This window comes from Apteryx mantelli, chromosome 12 (assembly GCF_036417845.1).
Source record: "Apteryx mantelli isolate bAptMan1 chromosome 12, bAptMan1.hap1, whole genome shotgun sequence".
Classification (NCBI taxonomy): domain Eukaryota; kingdom Metazoa; phylum Chordata; class Aves; order Apterygiformes; family Apterygidae; genus Apteryx; species Apteryx mantelli.
Genome location: NC_089989.1, coordinates 6,470,695 through 6,490,737, shown reverse-complemented (window position 1 = coordinate 6,490,737; position 20,043 = coordinate 6,470,695). Strand labels below are relative to the sequence as shown.

Below are 20,043 nucleotides of genomic sequence, written 5' to 3'. Positions count from 1 at the left end.
TTTAAAGAAGCATGGACAGATGGCACGGACAGTTCTATATAATTACATCCTATTTGGCAGGTAGTGAACAACAGGCCTTTCTCTTTTTCGGGAGAAGGAAGGGAAGGAACAGTATCTGCAGGGCAGAGTGTTCACAATGATCCGAGGTTGGAAATAAATTATCCAGACAAAAGGAGGAATGGGAATGTGGCATGGCAGAGCTAGTGCAGATCTCTGCCAACTCATTTTCAGCACTAAACACATCTTGCTTCAAAAACTCATCAACTTATTCCAACCATACAAACACCAGTATCAGAAATGGTTCAGCTGAGCTCCATAAAAAGCTTTATATTTCTACAACCTCTCAAAGGGAGGATTTCTTTTATTCCTTTTCTTTAATGGAATCTCTTAAATCAGAGGTAAGCATAGCTGAGTTTGAGAAGGAATGGTAAGTGTCTAAAACAGCTATCCATCTACCAAATGATTTCAAATTATACAAGGTCTGAGATCCAGACCGAGTACCTCAGTTTTGAACACGACAAAGCTCAAAGGCACCATGCATCAGAATTTTGCTTGGGCCTATTTCTTGTCAAATTACTAACAATCTTATAACAAATAAGAAGGGACAGCATGAAAGGTAGTTAATACTGTTGCTGTTCAAATGCTACTTGTCAACGTGATAACTTTTCCATGCAGCTGCCCACAGGCAATAACCTAATAGCACTTCTTAAATACCTCTGTGCTTTTTTACAGCAAAGTATCTTCTGAAAAGAATTCCAGATCAGAGAGCTTGCAAATACATTTACAAATTAGTTGGTCGTATCTATATGTTTTCTAAAGAGCAGTACATCTTGTAGCTGGAGAGCCACATATATTCTGGGTACAACACTACTGGAGGCAGTGATGTGAGATCAGGCATAAATCTGACAGGGCCTTTTCTGTGTCATGATAATTAATGATGTCAGAACACATATGGAGTGCAATTACAGTCAGTGGGGGCAACTCTGAAGGAAATTGAATTTGTCTTGTTCTTTGCACAGATGTCTAGAATTAACCCTCATGTTGTAGGAGATGCCCAGGGCACAGTGAATACAATATAGCCCAAAGGGGATGGAAATGGTTTTAGAAGGACCTTACGCTTGCACAAGGGCACTCCCGCTGTCCACTGGGTAGTGTTTCCTTTCCAAATGCAGGTGATGACGCCCTGTCCCTCCAGCTGGTGCTCGGCAGAGCACTGGAACGTTATCACCGTCCCAACAGCGGTGCCATTGCCATGAATTATCTCCAGTGAGCCAAGCTGGGGAGGAAATATGCGGCTGCACTGCCCTGCAGAACAAAAACAAAACAGGACAATGCAACGTTAGAGCCAAAATCGAAGGTCCACTTAAGCTGTTTTATTGTGAGCATATTTTAAATCACTCCAAGTTAATGGTCAAAACAAATAACAGACCTCTGCATGGGCAATGCTGACTTCTCTGCCAAGCACCGGCCCAGGGCCAAACCCCCTTCAGAGCCACTCAACAGCTCCAGTGCTCTGACCCACGGCGCAAAGCGGGATTTACTCATCTTGCAATGTTATATACTTAGACTGTTAAATATTAAAAGCCCCCAAAAAATTCATTCTGTGAGTGGTTTGGTCTCCTATGGCTTCCCATCTTGTTGGGCTCTGTGTGTTTAATTAAGCGCTCAGACTGGGAGTTTTTACATGCTGGGAGTACTCATAACACGTCTTCTCCCATGCAGACTCTCCAAGAGCTAATGGACTGATCTCACACTGCAGCATTTCAGTCTACTTGGTAGTATATTTTCATGACTCTACAGAAACTTCATATCTTTCAAGAGTACTACACGGCTCTTAATCTTGAGTGAAATGAGCCAACAGGTTCAAAAGCCATCGTAAAGCGAGGGGACAAAGAGAAAATGGGAGAAAGGGAGAGAGAGATACCCATACAGCACAGTTACATTCAATTCATCTCTGTTTTCAAGTTGCAAACTCTGCTTTACAGTATATTATTCATTTGTAGCACATTTGTTCATTTAGCTTTTCTCTTTATATTGAGTGTTTTCTAGTTCCTACAGTTGTTCTTTGAGCCGTGGAGTTCTAGCTTCTCTCGGGAACCTACCGTTAGCCACTAACTCTACATATTGGCTTTTATTGCCACCACATCCTTCATTTCATATTCATTTTAACATAAATTTTAATGATCGGTCATTAGGACAACACATGATATTCTGATATACTTCACGGACAACAAAAATGAGTGCATTTTTCTGTTCCTGTACATAGGCCCTGACAGAATCTGTGAACTGTTTTACATATCTCTCTCTCTTTTTTTTTTTTAATTAACATTTTCTAAGTATCAGCACTTCTCCTGCCTCAGAAGCCAAGCTCCCTCTCTTTCAGCTGACTTGCAGGTGACTTCAGCAGGGCCACAGGCCTGGATTGCGACTGCGAGACTGGGGTTGCAAGCACCACGATAAAACACAAAAAAATGAAAGAGGGAAATTAGGCTTCCTGCACTTACCAGCAAAAAGAAATTCACAGCTTTAATAGCCTCCTTGAGAACATTTGGACAGAATTACATGTTGACATCCAAACTATTTTATTTTTACTAACAAAAAACTCTCCTGTATTTAATTAATATTAAGCTTTTGAGATTAAACAACAGAAGACAGGCTTACTACCTGTCTGCAATTTATGCTCTTAAAAAACCAACCCCCTAGAAAACAACACAAAGAAATCCCAGAAAAAGACCAAACAAAAGCCACAGTGACAATTACTGGTCTAATCTACTAAGTAAATATGTACTGATAACCAGCTTTAAAAAAAACATGCCTTTTTTAATTCCATGCCCATTATTTCTATTTGTTCTGCCACCTCTTTCAGTCTCGTATCATGGCAGTAATTTGCCTCAACAAGAGCAAGTATTTTCCAGAGGGTCGTTTCCCTTGAGCCCCTGTCCTTTTCTCCAGTATCTGATAACTGCAACACAGCGTATATCTGAATTGGACAACTTTCCTCCCCACTTCAGACAAATACTATGAGTTTGAGCTTTTCTTTTTACCTTGTTTATTCATTCAGAGACTTTTTGTGAAAAGCCATTTTCATAAGCTGCAAAATATCTTCCTTTTTGCATTTTACACTTTCAAGGGTATTTTTAGATATCAGATCACGTACTTAGAGTTTGTATCAGCGACACTTGTAGCTGTGCGAGGTGCAGGAAGCAATTCAGAGCAAAATGCGATTCAAAGTGCATGGGCTTAGCTGGGCGCGCAGCCTCGCTAGACTCGTTCAGTAGACTTGCCAGTTGACCTGCAATCTTTATTCAGCCTCAACTCCCCAAAGAGTGGATAATTTGGCACTGGATTCTTTCTTTCAAGATATACTCCATTTAATCCAGTGTTGACCTTTTCTGAGTAATATATGCAGCTGTAGCTGGTTCAGACACTCTTTGCCCTTTCCTGCATCATCCTTGCCCATAATGATATATGTAGAGCAATTAAAACATTTGAATGTCAGTGACCTTGTCAGCACTGAATTTTAAAATATTTTCATCACCTGAGCATTTACAAAGATTTCTAACAGCTCCTTCTTAGCCAGTATTCCATTAAGCTGTGGATATTTCCTTGGTTTGTAATAGTGTTATGTCATCTCCGAGCGGATCATTCCCACACTGAAGGGAACTGGGGCAGGAACTCCAGCTTTCAAAAGCTTCTCTACCTGGATCTGCACAGATGCTTAGCTGAAAATTCATCGACTGCATTTCACATATCTGCATTTGGCCAGGATAGAAATAGCCTTTCCTCCTCTTCCTAGAGCTTTTCAACACAATGCCCTCCTGCCAAAGTAGAAAAATTAAATGCCTCACTACTTTTTCCTTTTTATAGGAGCTTTTATTGAAATGCATAGATGGATTTATGCCAGTATGAGTTTGTGAATTTTATCCAGGTTCAGATTTAAAATTTCTGGATCAGATTTGCCCTGATTTTCATCAGTAAAGGTCTTCTAATAGTTGATTTATAAATCTCCCCTGTAAAGCTCTAGCAGCCTGTGCTGTTAACAATCTATAATCTTTTAGCAATTATTTGTTGCACTGACTTTCTTACTACGTTAATTTTACCCTTCCATCTCCAGAAAAGGATTGTTTAGGTACGTTTCCATCCTCGTATTTATATAAGCAGTTTTCTGTGTAGACTTATCCTTTGAATACTCTCTGGGCATGTTTATTTGACTACATCTACTACAATCAGGGATTTTTGTTTTGGGGGACGCCAGCATTGAGGCTGCACTGTCTCCTGAAGTAAACCACAAATAGCGCGTAAACATCTGTGCTGGCCAGATTGACATCCTGAGCTACATTTGTTTTCTAAATATCTAGACGCGTTCGGGTCTTGGGCTGCAGTACGCATTAGCACGCCAAAAAGCAGTTCTGAACAGAGCCCTCTTCGCACGGGTCCTGCAGCGCTCTCGCAGCCGCAGCGCGCACCCCGCACGCACGCGTGGGCGACGGGCAGCCCACGCCGGGAGGAAGGTGCAAGCGGCGAAGGGCCTCTCGCGGCCAAGGAGCTCATTGTGACCATCAAAATTCACGATGCGTTGTTTGGTTTGATTGGTTCCGCGGCACCGCTCCTAGACCTGATCCGCGTCTCACAACCTCATCTGCAGTCTCCGCAGCCTTTGCTTGCACGCCAGGCTCACGCGCTGCTCGCGCCTTCAGGTACTGGCCTACGGCGGCTGAGCTGAAGAAGAAAACTCGCTCGCAGATGCATCCCTAGGGAAGCAAGGGCTGGGAATCACTTTTTGAGTTTAAACTCCACCAGAAGCTGTGAGGACTTTTGCTGGTTCATTTGGCTAACTGAAAAGGATTAACAATCCGCTTCCTCCCGCGTAGCGGGCCAGCGCACACCCGCGGCTCCGGTGAAGCAAGCAGACCAGCAGGCACCGGTCAGTTTGGGTCAGGACACGGAGACCTGAACGCCTTGCAGTTCTGAGCAGGCGTTTTTCCTCAGCTTCTTGTAAAGCAAGAGCTGATTTATACAAACTCATTTCTTAGTTTGGGTTCACACTAAGGGGATATCCGATGCTCAGAAAGTATTTGGACCGGATGCTACTGCCTGGCACCACAAAAGGGTCTGTCCATGGCAAAGACACAGATCCCCCCGTATGACAAGTGACTGCCCCATGAAGCCGCTGAAGTGGAGCATACTCCACAACCTTCTAATTCACACAAACCACTAGGTTCAAAATAGCCAAATATGTAACTCCCAGGCACGGAAAAATAAAGAGTAATATAAGAACTAAGACAAAATAATCCAAAATATCTTTTCTCATGCACAGCCAGGATTATCTGTATTGCAAAATCGATCTGTTGAAAGAGTTACCATATGGTTTCACTGTCAGCAAGCTGTGAATTTATGTTTTGCTGATAAGAAAGCAGAATGAAAGAGTCATCTAAGAATGCTTTTGTCTGTCAAAAAACTTCTTGTGCTCCTTCTCCCTCCCCATGCAGGAAGATAGAAAACAAACATCTAATACATTGCAAAAGCATATAGCAGAATGACCTAAAACACAGTAATAATTGCCTCTTACCGAGACTGCCCTTGCTGTTCATTCAGAAATAGAACAGCCATGGCTCTGCCTCATTATTCCCATCCACACGTAACCCAAGCTTTTGCGTTGCTTATTCTCGACTTTTAATGCAACTAAACCATGCCGTAATAACCAGATGCCAGAAAGGGACAGAACATTAGGTTCTATAAACCCAGAAGAAAATAAACATGCTGATGATATTATTTCCGCGAGTCTATTTTCTCACAAGAGCACGCCTTACAAATTAGTGTCCCTGCAGTCACAGGCAGAGTCCCGACCAGCGCAGCAACCTCGCAGCTCTTGGAAGAGCTTGCTACGTCAAAAAGGAAAAAAAAGAAGAAACCCAAGCCGCAGCGAGATACGAAGTGAAGCAGACGTGGCAAAGCAAAGCAGCCGGCGCGAGGGGAAGGGGCTCCCGCGGCGGCCACCCGTCCCGCAGCCATCCCGCCTCGGCCCCGTCCCGCAGCCATCCCGCCTCGGCCCCGTCCCGCAGCCATCCCGCCTCGGCCCCGTCCCGCAGCCCCGTCCCGCCGCCTCGGCTCCAGCCTGCCTGCAGCCCCGCCACAACGAATCGCTGCTCTGAGCGGCTCATCCGCCCGCGAGGAAATGCAGACACCGGCGCAGCTTCTTAAGACGCTGGTGTTAAACGGGAGAGCAGGGAGAGGGGGGAGTCGGGGCCTCCGAAGCCGCCGCAGCTCGGCGAGCTGCAGACAGCCGGGAGCGCGCTGCCCGGCCGGGGGCTGCTCGGCGGCACCCCGATAACGGCGCGCCTCACGGGCGCCCAGCAGACCCGCACGCCAGCCGCCTCGGCAGCGGAGCGGCTCGGCCTTTCCGACCCGCCGCGCTGCTCGCACCGCGCCGCGCTCGAGACCGCGGGCCGGGAAGCCGTCCGCCGGAGGCAGAGCTTCGCCGAGCCGGCTCCGCACGGCACCGGGCCGCGCAACTGCGGGCGCTAAAACTCTAAGCTACCCACAGCAAGACATCCGCCCGAGGATTTGGTGTAAAAAAAGAAACACGACTGTCAGTAATAAGTGGGTCCTGCATCTGCCTAATTTCAGCATTTCCCGGTGAAAATACTTCACGTAAAATATACTTGCTTTCTATTGAAAAGTTGATTTTAAAATCGTTAAAGGGGTAATCCAATTTCTGATCCCTCGCACAGGCCACCACTGCACAATCGTGAAAGTGCTTTTTAAGAAAAAGCTCCTTCTGGCATTGACAAAGAATTTCTAAACAGAGCAAGAAAGGCATTTGAAGAAAGTTTCTTCTTTCTGTGTTCATTTACACATCGATGTTCACGTGATCGTTCTACTGACACCTGCACTAGAAACGAAACCTTAGGCCCTCTCTTGCTCATGACTACTGTCAGGTTTTTTCTGTTGTCTGTTTTGCAGGTAAAACCGATTTTTTCAATACACCGCTTGCAACACAGTTAATAATAACGCAATACTTGTGCAGCCGGGGCTGGCACCAGCTGCACTGCCACCCCTCGGGTCCAAGACTCATCCGCGACGTTGGTCTCCTTTCGGCTCCCGACCCCTCCACGGCCCTTGGAGTTGCCAGCGAGCTGGAGGCAGCTGGACCAGCGAGCCCGTCTCTGCGCCCCGCGCCGCCACCCAGGAACAGCTGCCTTCCGCCTGCCGCCTTTCCTTGATTTGGATTCAGCCGCGACAGAGCTTGGGCAGCAGCTGCTCTCGGACGCGGCCAAGGAGCCTGGAGAGGGAAGAGCGGTGGCGGGTGCGTGTGCAGAAGAGGAGACGCCAGGCGAATAAATGCAGCCAGAGGGGAAAAAAATAAGAAACTGCACCGAATGGAAACGGGAGGATGAGTTAAACAGCCGTATATATCAGAGCAAGGTAACGTTTCTCCTGTCATATTCCCTTCTGCTTAACAAACATACTTGTCACTCCTCTCTCGTGCTTTCAAGGAACTTCTCCGCAATTAACACGACGTGCCCACGCTGAGGCTGCGCTGCCGGACGGCCGCACGCCCGCGGCGCGGGGCTGCCGACCGCTCGTCTGCCAGGGCTGCAACCCTCCCGCAAGCCCCGGGCGCCCACGCTGACGTCCCGACCGCTGCACAGCTCTCGACGGCGCAGGGCGCCCTGCGGCCGGCGAGAGGCGGCGAAGCCTCCGTCGGGGTCCGGCTGCGCCGGCTGAGGCAGCAGGAGCCACCGGAGAGCAATGCTCGGCGCCACCTCCGATCAAGCTCTGCGATACAGCACCGCAAAGCCTTGCGCCCCGCTCCCGGCCTCGGAGAGGGCAGATCCGGGTCTGCGCCAGGCAAGTTTGGCTCATCTCTGCCTACAATACTGAGCCTTCTTCTTTTCCCTCTCCCAGCATTTCTCACTGGGCTTTTCAGCTGCTCAGTGTAGTGAACAAGCTGTAATAAGATTTAGGAGTCAGCAGGAAACACTTCCCAGCTCTACTCTGAAATACTCCCTGTCTGCAAGGGCTGCAAGCAATTTTAATCCATGCAGAATCCAAGCTACATATCACCAAGATGCTAGATTAAGTTTTGGCTGGCAACATTTGCAATGCCCTCCTGTTTCAAGCACAAATAACGTGTAGAATTGGTGTAAAATGATTCTTATTCATGAATTTTACGTTGCTCTTTTAAGAGAGGATTTGTTCCAGTCACTGTACAGCCATCTCCACGATTGATTTTTTTTGCCAATTTACATCAAAGCCAGGTTATTCTCATCTGTAGATTTTACTCTTGGATCCAGCAACAAGGGCAATACTGAATATTTTTCTCCTTATGGGAACAATTAATTGAGAAATAAGAACTAAATGAAAAATGAGGTATTTGGTGAAGTCCCCAGTAAAGCAAGAACAGATGGTTATTCTGCGCTTTATTAGTCTGTTTACCCACAGAATTGAAAAAATATGTTATGACACTTCTGAAAAGTTAGTAATTGTATAACTTGCAAGAACAGAAAAAATCCATTAAACCTAAAGCAACTTAGAAGTATTCACCTATTTATCTCTCCCCCATTACTTCCATATTTAAAAAAACATTGACTATGATATACACCAGAATTATGCCTTAAGGCAAACTGTTCCGAAATAAAAATTACCCACGGAAGCGATGCCAACAGTTGTTTCTGTGACTGATTTAGCGGATGGATCTAATACTGCTGTACGGTCAGCCATGGTCTCCCCTTTTTGTCATTCCAGAGGAGACAAGATGATAAATAAATTACGTATTTGCCAAATGCACAGTTTGTGCCCTAGCTGCTAGAATAAAGACCCCAAAGAGACTAAAAGGCCACCAAGTCGCGGCGCAGCGCGGCGCCCCGCCAGCGCGCCGGCTCCAGCGCTCGCTGCGCCGGTCGCCAGAGTCCATCAGGACGGCGCGTTGCACAGTAACCGTCGGGATTCACAACATTGCAAGAAGGAGGACAAAAGCGAGCGGTGACGCGGAGCCCACCCCTCGGCGGACGGGCTCAGCCTCCCCCCCACCGCCGCCGCCGGATCTCTGGAGAGGTTCACGTCCGAAGCGGACGGGAGCGTCGCCGCAGCAGCCGCCACGCCACCCTCCCGGCAAGCCGAGCGCAACCGGAGAGGCCAGGGAGACGCAGCGCGCAAAGCGAACCCATCAGCTCAAATCTGAATCCGAGGCGTGCAGCCCAGGAAGCTATTTCCATATCGCTTCCCTCCTCTCCGAGGAATAATGGAGACTAGGAGAGGATAGAAGATAAAAAAAAAAAAAAAAAGGAAAGGAAGAAGCCAGTTCCTTCAGCTCGCTCTTTTTTTACCGCAGGTACCTCCAGTATACCTGAGCGGCCCGCCAGCATCCTCGCCGGCGGAGCTGCCATTCCCAAGCATCGCGCCAGGGAAGTCTGCAGTTTTACATTTTCAGCTTTCATCATTATTTTTCCCCAGTGCTCGTGAATAACCCCTCGCTCGTTAACGCTGTGCGGCCAGTCAAAACACTTCTGCCGATGGTGGAAGCGTTACGTGGGCTCCATTAACCAGGCGCTGTATTTTCTAATGGAAATTAGGTTGACTGGAAATGTTAAAATTTTTCCTTCTCTGTAATAGGGATAATAGATTATCTTGGAATACTGTTCAAAACAGTTTTTGTTGTCACAATAACTGCAAGAAAACAATCACCGCAAACTAAATAAAAATGAGCAACTATGCTAGGAAAGGCCTGTTATTCCTGGAAATTCAGATTTCAGCATCCAGATTAGTATTTAGCATCATCAGTATTTAGCACACAGGTCAAGTACCGACGGGCGAACACGCAGGTTTCGGTAGCAGTGCGTCTTTGACAAGTCCTTCACCAAGCTTAGCCAGGAGCCCGGAGCGGGAGAGAGCCAGCAGCCGTTTCGGAGGGCAAAGCTGTCTGCTAACGCTGCCTTATCCGTGCGGGGAGAAACCCGAAACGCCGTGAGAATTCACAGCCCTCCCAGCGCTCGCAGGCAGCTCCGCTCCCTGCCAGCGAGCGAACGCAGGAGCAGAAACGAGGGGGAGCGAAGCAAAAGCCGTGCTCGCCGGCGGCGTTGCCGGAGGACGCCGGGAGCGGAGCCGTGCGCCCGGCAGCACCGGCCGGGACCGCTCGCGGCGCTTCCCACCAAACGCTTTATAGCCAAACCCTGATGGCGCCGCAGCGTCAAACCCGAGCGGGTTTTCACCTACGGATGGACTTTGTCGGTGTTGCTGAGGGGCGTTTTGGGGGTCTGGAGAAGGCTGCGGGCACTTGCTTGTAGAAACCCCAACGGAAAAACCTGACGCTTTGCCTGAAAGCAGGCGTTTCGATGAAACTCTCCCCCTTGGTTTTGTTTCCTCTAAAACGTGGGAAAAAGAAAAATGTCAAAACCACACAGTCTGGTCAGTTCTAGCACAAACACCTTATCAGCGCTGGTCCTACCGACAGGCCCGAGACTAGGGCTCACTGTCAGAAAACGCTCCGCAGCCAGCTACGTGGCTGCTCACTTACAAGATGCTTTAGCACCTCTAAGGAACCCGGCAAAACATATCGACCTTTTCTCTTTAGAGCCGATGAACATCTCTCTCTTTTTTTTTTTCTTTTTTTTTTTAACCACCTAAGTGGATCAATTTTATATTTAACCCGAAAATAAGCTGGTCGCAAACCTAACATTTTCTGGGTTACCTTAATAACTATAAAGATATAATTGAACGATTTAATAATTATAAGAGCTATCCTGCAATAATTAAACATTTCAATAGATCTCTGATAAACTGAGCAAGATTCAGATTTTCCCGTTTCTTGCACGTGAAGAAAGTAAAATAGAGACAAACCATCAGCAACGCTGCCCATTACAGTCTGAATCTACGCTTTTTATACGGAAACCACCGATGCTTCTGGCGACCCTCTGTGGGCTGTGCAGAAGAGGCGGGGAAGCCAGGCACTAACTAAGCTGAGAGCATTAGGATGTAAAGTATGCGGAGGGTAAAGAAGAGAAAATGTTAATCTCAGCAGTCACGACTGAAAACCGAGTATGAATATGAAGCCCTGGCAACCCCAGAATTCTCCTGCTTTTATTACGGGCTGCAACAGTGTGTTCAATTTGCGATATACAGGGTAGAATTGCACTGCTTCACTGGAAAGCTGCCTGCCAGAGAAGCCAAAAGAAACCCTCACGCTTATTTTTGCGGGGCAGGAGGGCGCACGCCGGACGGCCTGGGCGCTGCGACGTGCCCCCGCTGCCCAATCCAGCCGGCCGAGCTGGCCACCACCGGCCACCCCCATCCAAAGCAGCCCTTAAAGCTGCGTCACTCGCTCGCTAGCACACCAGGAGCAACAGGAGTTCAGGCGGCCCCCGCCGCGCGTTCGGCCCCTGCGCGCCCAGAGACGCCCAGGTCTAGGTGATCCGCCTGGAGCCACCGTTTGGCGCGTCCGGGGCGCGCAGCCGTGCGCAAACACGCGCGGCATCACCAGCGCCGCAGGCACGAGCAGACGTCCCCCGACGGGACGCGTACGTCCCCGTCTCGCACGTACGTCGCTTCTGCCGGGCTCTGCACAACCTCCGCGCGGAGGGAGGGCGCTGGCTGTGACCTCCACCAAAAAGTCCTCGGGGGCGACCGGTGCGAAGGGTCTACAGCCGCCCAAAACTGCCTCGGGAATTAGCAAATGAATTTTAGGTGGACTAAAAGTGCTTACTACTTGAGGTCAAAGTGCTCAGTTTTGGCCAAAAAACCCCCACAAAACATAGGGATTATGTTTGCTCAAAACACTTAAAAAGAATATGGGAACTTTTCAACTTTTTTCTTTGAAACTACTTTCTTGTTTTAAAACAGATCATTTAACACAGGTTTGTATGTGTGTGTGTGGAGGGGGGTTGTTTGGGTTTTTTTAGAAAGCTAAACACTCCAAACAAGGAGCAATGCAGGTCACCCACGAAGAACCATTTTCTCCTTTTTCCATCTAACTTTTAACACTTTAAATGTTGGCATTATTGGGCCAGGTCTCAGGGCATGAGCTTTAACGCCTTAATTTTCTTAATTCTGACCCAGTGACAGCCGATGGGGGACGAGTGTCACCCTCATTGATCAGCTCCGATGTCCGGTTCATAATTAACGCGGAGCGCTTCCTAGCACCCTTGCAACAGGGAAGCAACAAACAAACTGAGCAGACCACTTATATCACTTTGTGCCTCCAAAGTTAAGGGAATTTCCAACCGCCCTGTTAAGCAAAGCCAGCGTGAGCGCTAGAGGCCTTGCCTGCATTTGCTCCTCCTTGCTGGCTTGTTTTGACTTCTGCGGGTCCCTTTTCTTATCTAATACGAGAAACCGAACCTGTTCCTTCCTTGCTTTGCTGTTTTAAGCTGCTAAACACACACCACAGAACTGTGACCTGGCATTCACAACTGTCAGCAAGAATTTCTGTGAATAATTGATTTTTCCGGACAGGAGTCTGAAAGAGTTAGCAATAGCATGCAATTTATTATGGTGATAAAAATCACTCATGGACCGAGAAACTAACTGAACAGTCAGACTTAACAACCTTCTCTGCAGCCCTGTGGCTTTTTCCCCTGCTCTCCTTTTGCTGCTGCTGGGTGCAGCTTTCACGTTTCCAGGCTTTCCCCATCACAGCGCGGGGACGTGCTGCCAGGAGCGCGGCCGCTGCGGAGACAGGGCACAAAAGCGACCTGTGGACCTGAAGCGTGTGAAAGTCGCACAGCGTCCCAGCAGAAGTCAGTCGAGAACTACGAATGATTAACGGTTTGAGTCAATAAACACCTGCTTTTGGCCTCCCAGGCCGCAGGAATTCGTGAAAGAAGACACGAAGACTGAGGGGGATGTGAATATAAGGACACTTTGCTTACTTTTTCCATTAAAATAGTAAGTGATTGCAGGTGAGTTATAAACTGAATGACACATGTCTCAAGCCAGTAGATCAAAGGACGCCAGCTCCATGCCCTTCACTGAACTGTATAACACACGTCTAAGAAACTAAGATCTGTGTCAGATCCACCTTTATAATTCAGCTTCATCTTTGGCAACTTTTGGAAGGCCTGTGCATTTAGACAGTCTATCGTTCATATTTAAAATGAATGAAAAACTTAGTTCCAATCTGTAGTAACAATTATGGGCCAAATACTACAGGTCTTTCTTGCCTATGCAAAACTGCCACTGGCTGCATGGGGCAACTCTTTTCAGAGAAAAGAGAAAATGCGTATCCAGCTCAGGTGCCCCTTTTGACCAGCTGGCAAAGCTCCTAGTCTTGTGAATCAGTGTAGTTCGGAGAAGAAACTCTACAGGGTATAATTCTGCTCTTTTACACGAAGGCACAAAGTTCTGCTCTCCTGACCAGGAGGAATCAAACAGCTGAACTAAGCGTCCTTGCTGATGGCACCTCTTTCCAGCACCCTGGCCCCAGTGACCTTTCCGAACAGTTTCCAGGGCCACATGGCATTCAGAAAATTTTGTACACCGCCTCTTTCCTTCGCCCAAGCTGGCTCTTCTCCACATTTTCACTCCTCCTCACAATAATTCCTGACCAGAGACCCTCTGCTTGGAAGCCAAGCACAACTGAGCAGCTCTGCATTTGACTTTATTTTACCCCCAAAATCGTAACTTCGTAATTGCCTACAACTATCTCAAAGGAAAAGCAAGCAGCTAACCCATCTTTTCCATGTGTGAGTTTTCCCACAGCAGCAGAACTGCTCGCGTTACCACCTACACTGCCGCGGCCGTGCTGCCACCCCAAGCAGCGAGAGGTGCTCTGCCAGCACCACCACACCTGCCTTAGGAGTCCTGCTACGCCGGCAAAACCTTGCAGCTAAATCCAGCACCAGCTCAGCCCAGCCTGCGAGATCCTCAACAGATCCAGGAGTTGATTTATTTTGGTGACTGGTTGCTCACTCTGCAACTTCTCCATCTCGCACTGTCACCACCAAACCGAATGAAATGCAAGAACGGCAGAGTTTCACAAAGAATGCAAAATCATCCCTCTGTCAATCTCCGCATCCACTGAGCTAGTCAAAACAGCTCCACAGACCAGCACCGTTGCTTATCTGTGACTGCGCTTGAAAGACAGCACGTCAGTAAAATGCCTAAGTCTTCATGTGAGAGCCAGCAACTGTCCTACACATCAGCTTGTCTCTGTCAAACTATTGAAGGCAAAATTCTGTAGTGCTAGGCACATAAAAAAAATCAGTGCTAACCTTGACCAAACAAGCTACGTATCTAATGCTGATTTTTGTCCAGTTGAAATTCTCTTTCTTGTAGAGTTTCCGGCGTGCACAGGGAGGCTCAGCTTTCTCGTGGGAGTCCCAGGACCTCCGGGCTCTGCCGCAGGGGAAGAGCCAAACTAGCAGCCCTCGGTGCTTTAACTCTCCGGTTGCAGCAAAACCACAAAGGGTGGGATTAGCTGTTTTTATTTGGGTGTTTTTATACTTTGAAGTTGACTTCCCATTTTAAAAATATTAATGTTTGGGTTCCAAAACATTCAGCTCATTTCTTTCCCTAGCTGAGATTCAGATGTCTAGACATAATTCATCTCTATAATGTAAGTAATTTAAGAGCATCTTGGACAAAGTATTGAAGAATACTGTAGGGAGCAATCTTGTACTGTGGAGGACTATGCTAGAAGACCTAATAACTCTTTTCCTTCTCTATTTTGTACTCTTCCAGAGTTTTTATGACAAGCACAAAAATCATTCCCTCAAAGCAATAATAATATTTGGTGCAAATGCATAACTACTAAGATCATCATCTTGCAGTACAGGAGATAAAACCAATTAGCTGAAATTCTGCACCTGTCACTTATTTTTATCTTATTTAATAACAGGTTTCGCTTTGATCTCATGGGAGAAAAGGGAAGGAGAAATAACCCTGAAGAAATTACAAGCCTGTATATTTCAAGTTCTCTCACATTTTACCCTGTGGAAATAGAAATTCACAATGAATATTTTCTTCCCCTGCCTAAAAGCTGAGCTGCATCTTGGGATCACAGGAAATTAGCTAAGAAGTTCTTTGCAGCCTTTCTGCAGAGCAGCCGTATTCTTGGCTTTGAAGAACGATTTTGCTTTTGCTTTCCTGGAAGAGCAACTATAAGTTCTTAGTGACATGTTTTCACAGTTTCTATACTGGCAAGGATACAAATTCACTTCAGAAGAAAGTTGCTCATTAGGAAAGAGCGGACACCCTGGGTCAGACCGAAGATGTATCCAGCCTGCTATCCGCTATCCCTCAGCAGCCGGAACAGACACCCAGAGAAGAGCAAAACCGAGCAAATATGCTGTGATACTTTCCCAGAAAATTACTTTCTCCATCAAAATGCAGCTTATGTCTGTCCTAAGCCAATGGCGCCTTTGCACTTAAGGGCACTTTCTAGACCATTTCTTCTGTGAATTGGCCTGGACGTAGCGTTCACGATGTCCTGTGGCAAGGTCCACCGTCCTCAAGCGCTCTCTCTTTTCCCTTGGTTTGGGGGGGCGGCAGGATGCCTGTACCAGTCGATACCCTGCCATAATAGCCGTTCCCAGCATGTTTTACATTGCTTTCCTGTGCTCCCGCGGCTGCGCTGATGAGTTTAGAGAACTAGGTGTTTTAAGCCAAGGTTTAACTCCCAAGCGATAACAGTCGACGCAGCCTGCTGTAAATGCACAGGGACAGGGACGGAGGCTCGTGCTTCGGCGAGGGCCACCCCAGCCCCGGTGCCCCGGCAGGCGGCAGCACGACCCCCTTCCCGCAGCCACGGGCGGGTCGCGGGAACGCAGCATGAATCACAGCAAAACCCAGCGGGCCGCCCTGGAAAACCAGAGGCCCAGAGCCCCAGCCCCAGCGACACGGGGACTAAAGGTAGTTTTCCCCCTTTCTCGCTCCTTCCTCTCTTGCCAACCCGAGCCGCCGGGCTAGTTCGGGCAGTTTTGGAGGCAGCGCAGTGCACGGGGCTGCCTGGCACTGCTCCGGCGCTCTGATTAGGGATAAGTCCTGGGGAGCGGGCAGCCGCCCAGGCCACCGGTTACATGAGCGTTTCAGAGTTTCAGAGGTTCTTCAGCTAATACAGTGAAGCTGGTGAGCGATGGCCAACGAGACATGGCCAGTCTGTCCGCAGCGATGACTGCGGAAATGCTGCTGCGACAGCAAAACAACCACAGCGCGATGTGAGAAACATCAAAGCACTCATATAATTTAAAACCGAACGGAAGGAGGCCTCTTCTCAGCTTCACGAGATCCTGGGGCAATTCGCGGCGCTGTCCCCTGCCCCTGCTCCCTGCCTGCGCGCCCGCCCTGCCGATACGCGGGATATATTAGCGCTGCGCTGACCTTCCCAGCGCGCGCCTCCAGCCGTGCCTACCGCTCGCGACGCAGGGATCCTTTTCTACGCCTGAAAGGTGTAATTCAGGCTAACTTACACAACTCACGTTGTAAACGCGCTGCTGAACCTTTCCAAACACAGGGTGATATAAATCTCCCTGCTTTTGGTCAAGGTGAGATTGTCTGAGGGAGAAACCAGTCCTCAAAAGGGAGGCAGAATCAGAAAAAGTAGAGCACGTTTGAACTTCACAGCTGCAATTCATGAAGCTGTGAGTCCCTTTAAGGTTTAAAGACGTTAGGCTGTGCCAATAAACTTTTTTCAACTTCCCTGTCTTTCACATATTAATTCAAATGGAAATTTTGCAACTTTTTTTCCTCTTCTGCAGAAGGAACGCGTGAGAGAGTTTGTCTGTGTAAATCATTCTTACCACCTTATCGCTCAGGGCCTCAAATTTTACAAAGGGAACATTCAATCAAGGCAGCACGAAAAATGATTACCAGTAAAAACACGATACAATGAAAGATATTGTGTAACAGTTGCCATCAGCTCTCTGTAGAGGTCACTTCTCCCGCAAGTGCTGCTGCATAAATAACATGGTCGCATTTTAAATTAAGCGTCTTGAACAACAGTTTAATTTAAAATCATAGAAGTACCCATAATTTTAGCTGAGCATCTAAACCACTCAGATTTAACAGCAACATGTTCACCTAGGTCAATGTTTTTGTAGTAACAAACTGATATTCAGCAAAGGTGAAATCTGTGCCAATGGCGAAGGCCAAGACAAATCTCCGCAAGGCAGCGGGGCAAGCAGAGAGGAGAGGGGACGTGGGAGCTTGCTGGGAGCAGGACACCTCAGCCAGGGTCTGGCAAACCTCTGCTCGTCCTGGCATAGACCCAACACAGAAACACGTGCCAGGAACGAACCGCAGGAAGAGCCACAGATGAATATCCATGCCCTGATCTTGTGTAGTCACTTTTTGCTTCAGTTTGGCACCTTACAGAGATCTCCTGGTCCGCACTTTTGGCGCGGCTGAGAGAGGACTGCACGATCACCCCTAGGTTAACCCCGGCCACAAAGACAGGTTTCTCCATTTCAGCCTCCCCGCGGGGTATCGTCACAGAGCCTGAACAAGCAGGTTCTCCAGCGACAGAAGACGGGTCTCCTTAGGGCTACCGTAACACATGAAATTCTCTCATTTTGACTTCAAAAATACAGATAGCGTAAAACACTCTTGTTTTCTAGCAGTGGAATAAAATGACCTGGTTTGACCCAGAAGTCAGGTTTGCAGACATCTGAGCAATTAACTGAGGGTGGATTTCTGGTTCCAACGCCAGGGGGTTTCTTGGTGGGTCCCATGTTTCTGGGAGTTTTGCCACACATCTACACAGGACAAGATCATCCTATGCAGAACCAGCAAGGCTGAGGGTAACAGCAGGACATGCCACTTACAAACCCTGTCTAACTGTGGGCACAACCTACGCTGGGAAAGCAATCTGATGCAACGAATAAAGGGAGACAAATCTACGTAATTTTACAGAAGAAAAAAAGTCAATAATAAATAACATTAGCATCAAACTAGAGCAACAGGATCTATATTTATGTTTGAGCTGCTAACTCTCAAAGTATATCACCTAGAACTTGTTTCATATTTTTAAAATGAAGTGCTCTATTAAATCCGAATTAAATGCACAGTAAAACATATTCAGAGGATACAATGTAAAGCATTACAATACTGTTAGCCTAAACATGTTTGCTCATTTCTATCAGCATAATAAAATCAGGTCAATATAGTCTGTTAGACTCACACCAGTGAATTAAACCCATGGGGAAGAAGATGCCCACGACTTTCAGGAGTGCTCAGCACCAGTCTACCTCTGCTTCCACCTAAGCCCATGTGAAATGCTGTCTACACCGCAAACTGCAGCAGAAACCCGAGTGCGCTGCTGCGCTGAGCAGCCAGCCGCGGCCGCGCAGGGCTCCTGTGGTTTCACCCTGCTCCCCATCTCTCGAGCCTGGCACTGCTGCGACCTGACAGCTCCCTGTGCCCGAGCGAGCGCAGGTGACGGCAGCTCTGTGTCTCCGCCGTGCCCAGAGACTCGCATCCCACATGCGGCATGCACGTCCGACGCGCGCCAGGGCCAGACCTGCTCTCCGGTCCCATTATCATCACGTTAATGGGACCTATTAAAGTCAAAGAGATTTTGAAAGGATGTTATGATTCACATGATCAAATCGAGTAACAAAACTGAGGGGGAAGAGAGAGAGAAAAGGAAGCAAAAAAGCTTTGATTCATTTTTTATTCCACTCCTCGGTGTATTACTCCATTTCGTTAAAACACTGATATCTTCATTTTCTACTCAGTCAATTTATATTTGTCAAGAGATTATTTCTCTTTGAGGACCAGCGGCTTCCAACACACTACGCGAAGATAAGTGCCCTAGTCCTTCCCTCGTTAAAACGATACTCAGATTTCACATCTGTCCAAGGTTCGTTACCGCGAGTCACTCGCCATCGCTGCACCCCGCCTTCAGGGAGCTAAATGACCCCCCAGCTCCAGCTCCCGTACATTAACCCCAAAGCTTCACGTTCAAAAGCAATAAACCCCGCGGGCGAGGCCGCGCAGGAGCTGCCCCCTTCGCCAGGCGCTCTGCGGCGGGACCCCCGCAGGGCTGCGCCCCGGGAGGCTGCCGGCGCTCCGGAGCAGCCCGCAACCCCCTGCCCGCCCCGGCCGGGGCCCAACCCGCCGGGGGCTGGGGGGGGGGGGGGGGGCTGCTGGGGCACCGCCGAGGAGGGGGCCGCCGCCCGGGGTCCTGCTCGAGCACCTCGGCGCAGGGTTTGGCCCCGGAGCCCCTTCCGCGAGCAGCCCCATCTACCCTCCCGGCACCCGAAACGCAGCCCGGGCAAAGCGCCCCCCCCCCCGCAGCTCCCAGGCCACCGGGACCGCGCCAAGCCCTGCCCGGGGGAGACCCGCACCCTGCCCGGGGGGGCCGCGGTGTCCCAGGCTGCGCGGAGCCCCGGCGCGGCGCGGAGCCGCGCTCCTACCTGCGTAGCGGCGGGGGCCGTGGCGGCCGGGCGCGGCGGTGCGCGGCGCCCCCAGCCCCGGCGCCGTGGCTGCCGGCATGGCCCCGGCCCCGGCCCCGGTCCCAGCTCCGCTCCCGGCCCCGTCCGGCCGCGCCGCGCCGAGCGCCGCTGCCCGCCGCGCAGCGCCGCGCCGCGCCGGCAGGTGCAGCCCGCCCCCGCCCGCCCCCCGCCGCCGGGGCCGGGGCCGCCCCGCTGCCCCGGGCTGCGCGTCCGCCCCGCCCCGCCCCGCTGCTCCCGCATCCGCATCCGCACCCGCGGAGCGGCGCGGCGCGGCGCGGGGGGAGGCGGCGCGGCGCTGGAGGGGGTCTCCCCGCGCCCGGCGCCGCCGCAGCTCCGGCTCGCCGCGCCGGTGCAGCCGGTCCGCGCAGGGGCGGGCGGCGGCTGCGCGGCCGCGGGCTGCTTGGCGCCCCCCAGCAGGGCCCCCCGGGCCCCGGGCCCCTCCCGCGGCCCCCTGCGCAGCGGGCTCTCCCGCGAAGTTGGGTCGCTGGCAGCGGGATCTGCAGCTGAACTCACCGCGCGGGTAACGCCGCGGGCAGCCGGGCAGCACGCGCCGCTGCGCGCACGCTGTGGAGCGAGAGCCCCGCTGCGCGGCCCCCCCCCCCCCGGCCCGCCCGCGCAGCCCCCGCCGGGCTGCCCCGCCGGCCCCCGGCTGCCC

The 20,043-nt window shown here is 50.0% G+C and overlaps 1 protein-coding gene across 1 annotated transcript in view; it reads right to left on the bottom strand.

Annotated features, from left to right (window-relative positions):
• Nucleotides 1-19,428, bottom strand: part of SUSD3 (sushi domain containing 3) — a 33,906-nt gene extending 14,478 nt beyond the window's left edge. Inside the window, exons 1-2 of the mRNA XM_067303581.1 lie at nucleotides 19,350-19,428; nucleotides 1,117-1,305 (exon numbers count right to left, since the gene is read on the bottom strand). Coding sequence (XP_067159682.1) covers nucleotides 1,117-1,305; nucleotides 19,350-19,428 — 268 coding nt within the window. The remainder of the gene's footprint in view (nucleotides 1-1,116; nucleotides 1,306-19,349) is intronic.
• Nucleotides 19,429-20,043: the final 615 nt, after the last annotated feature.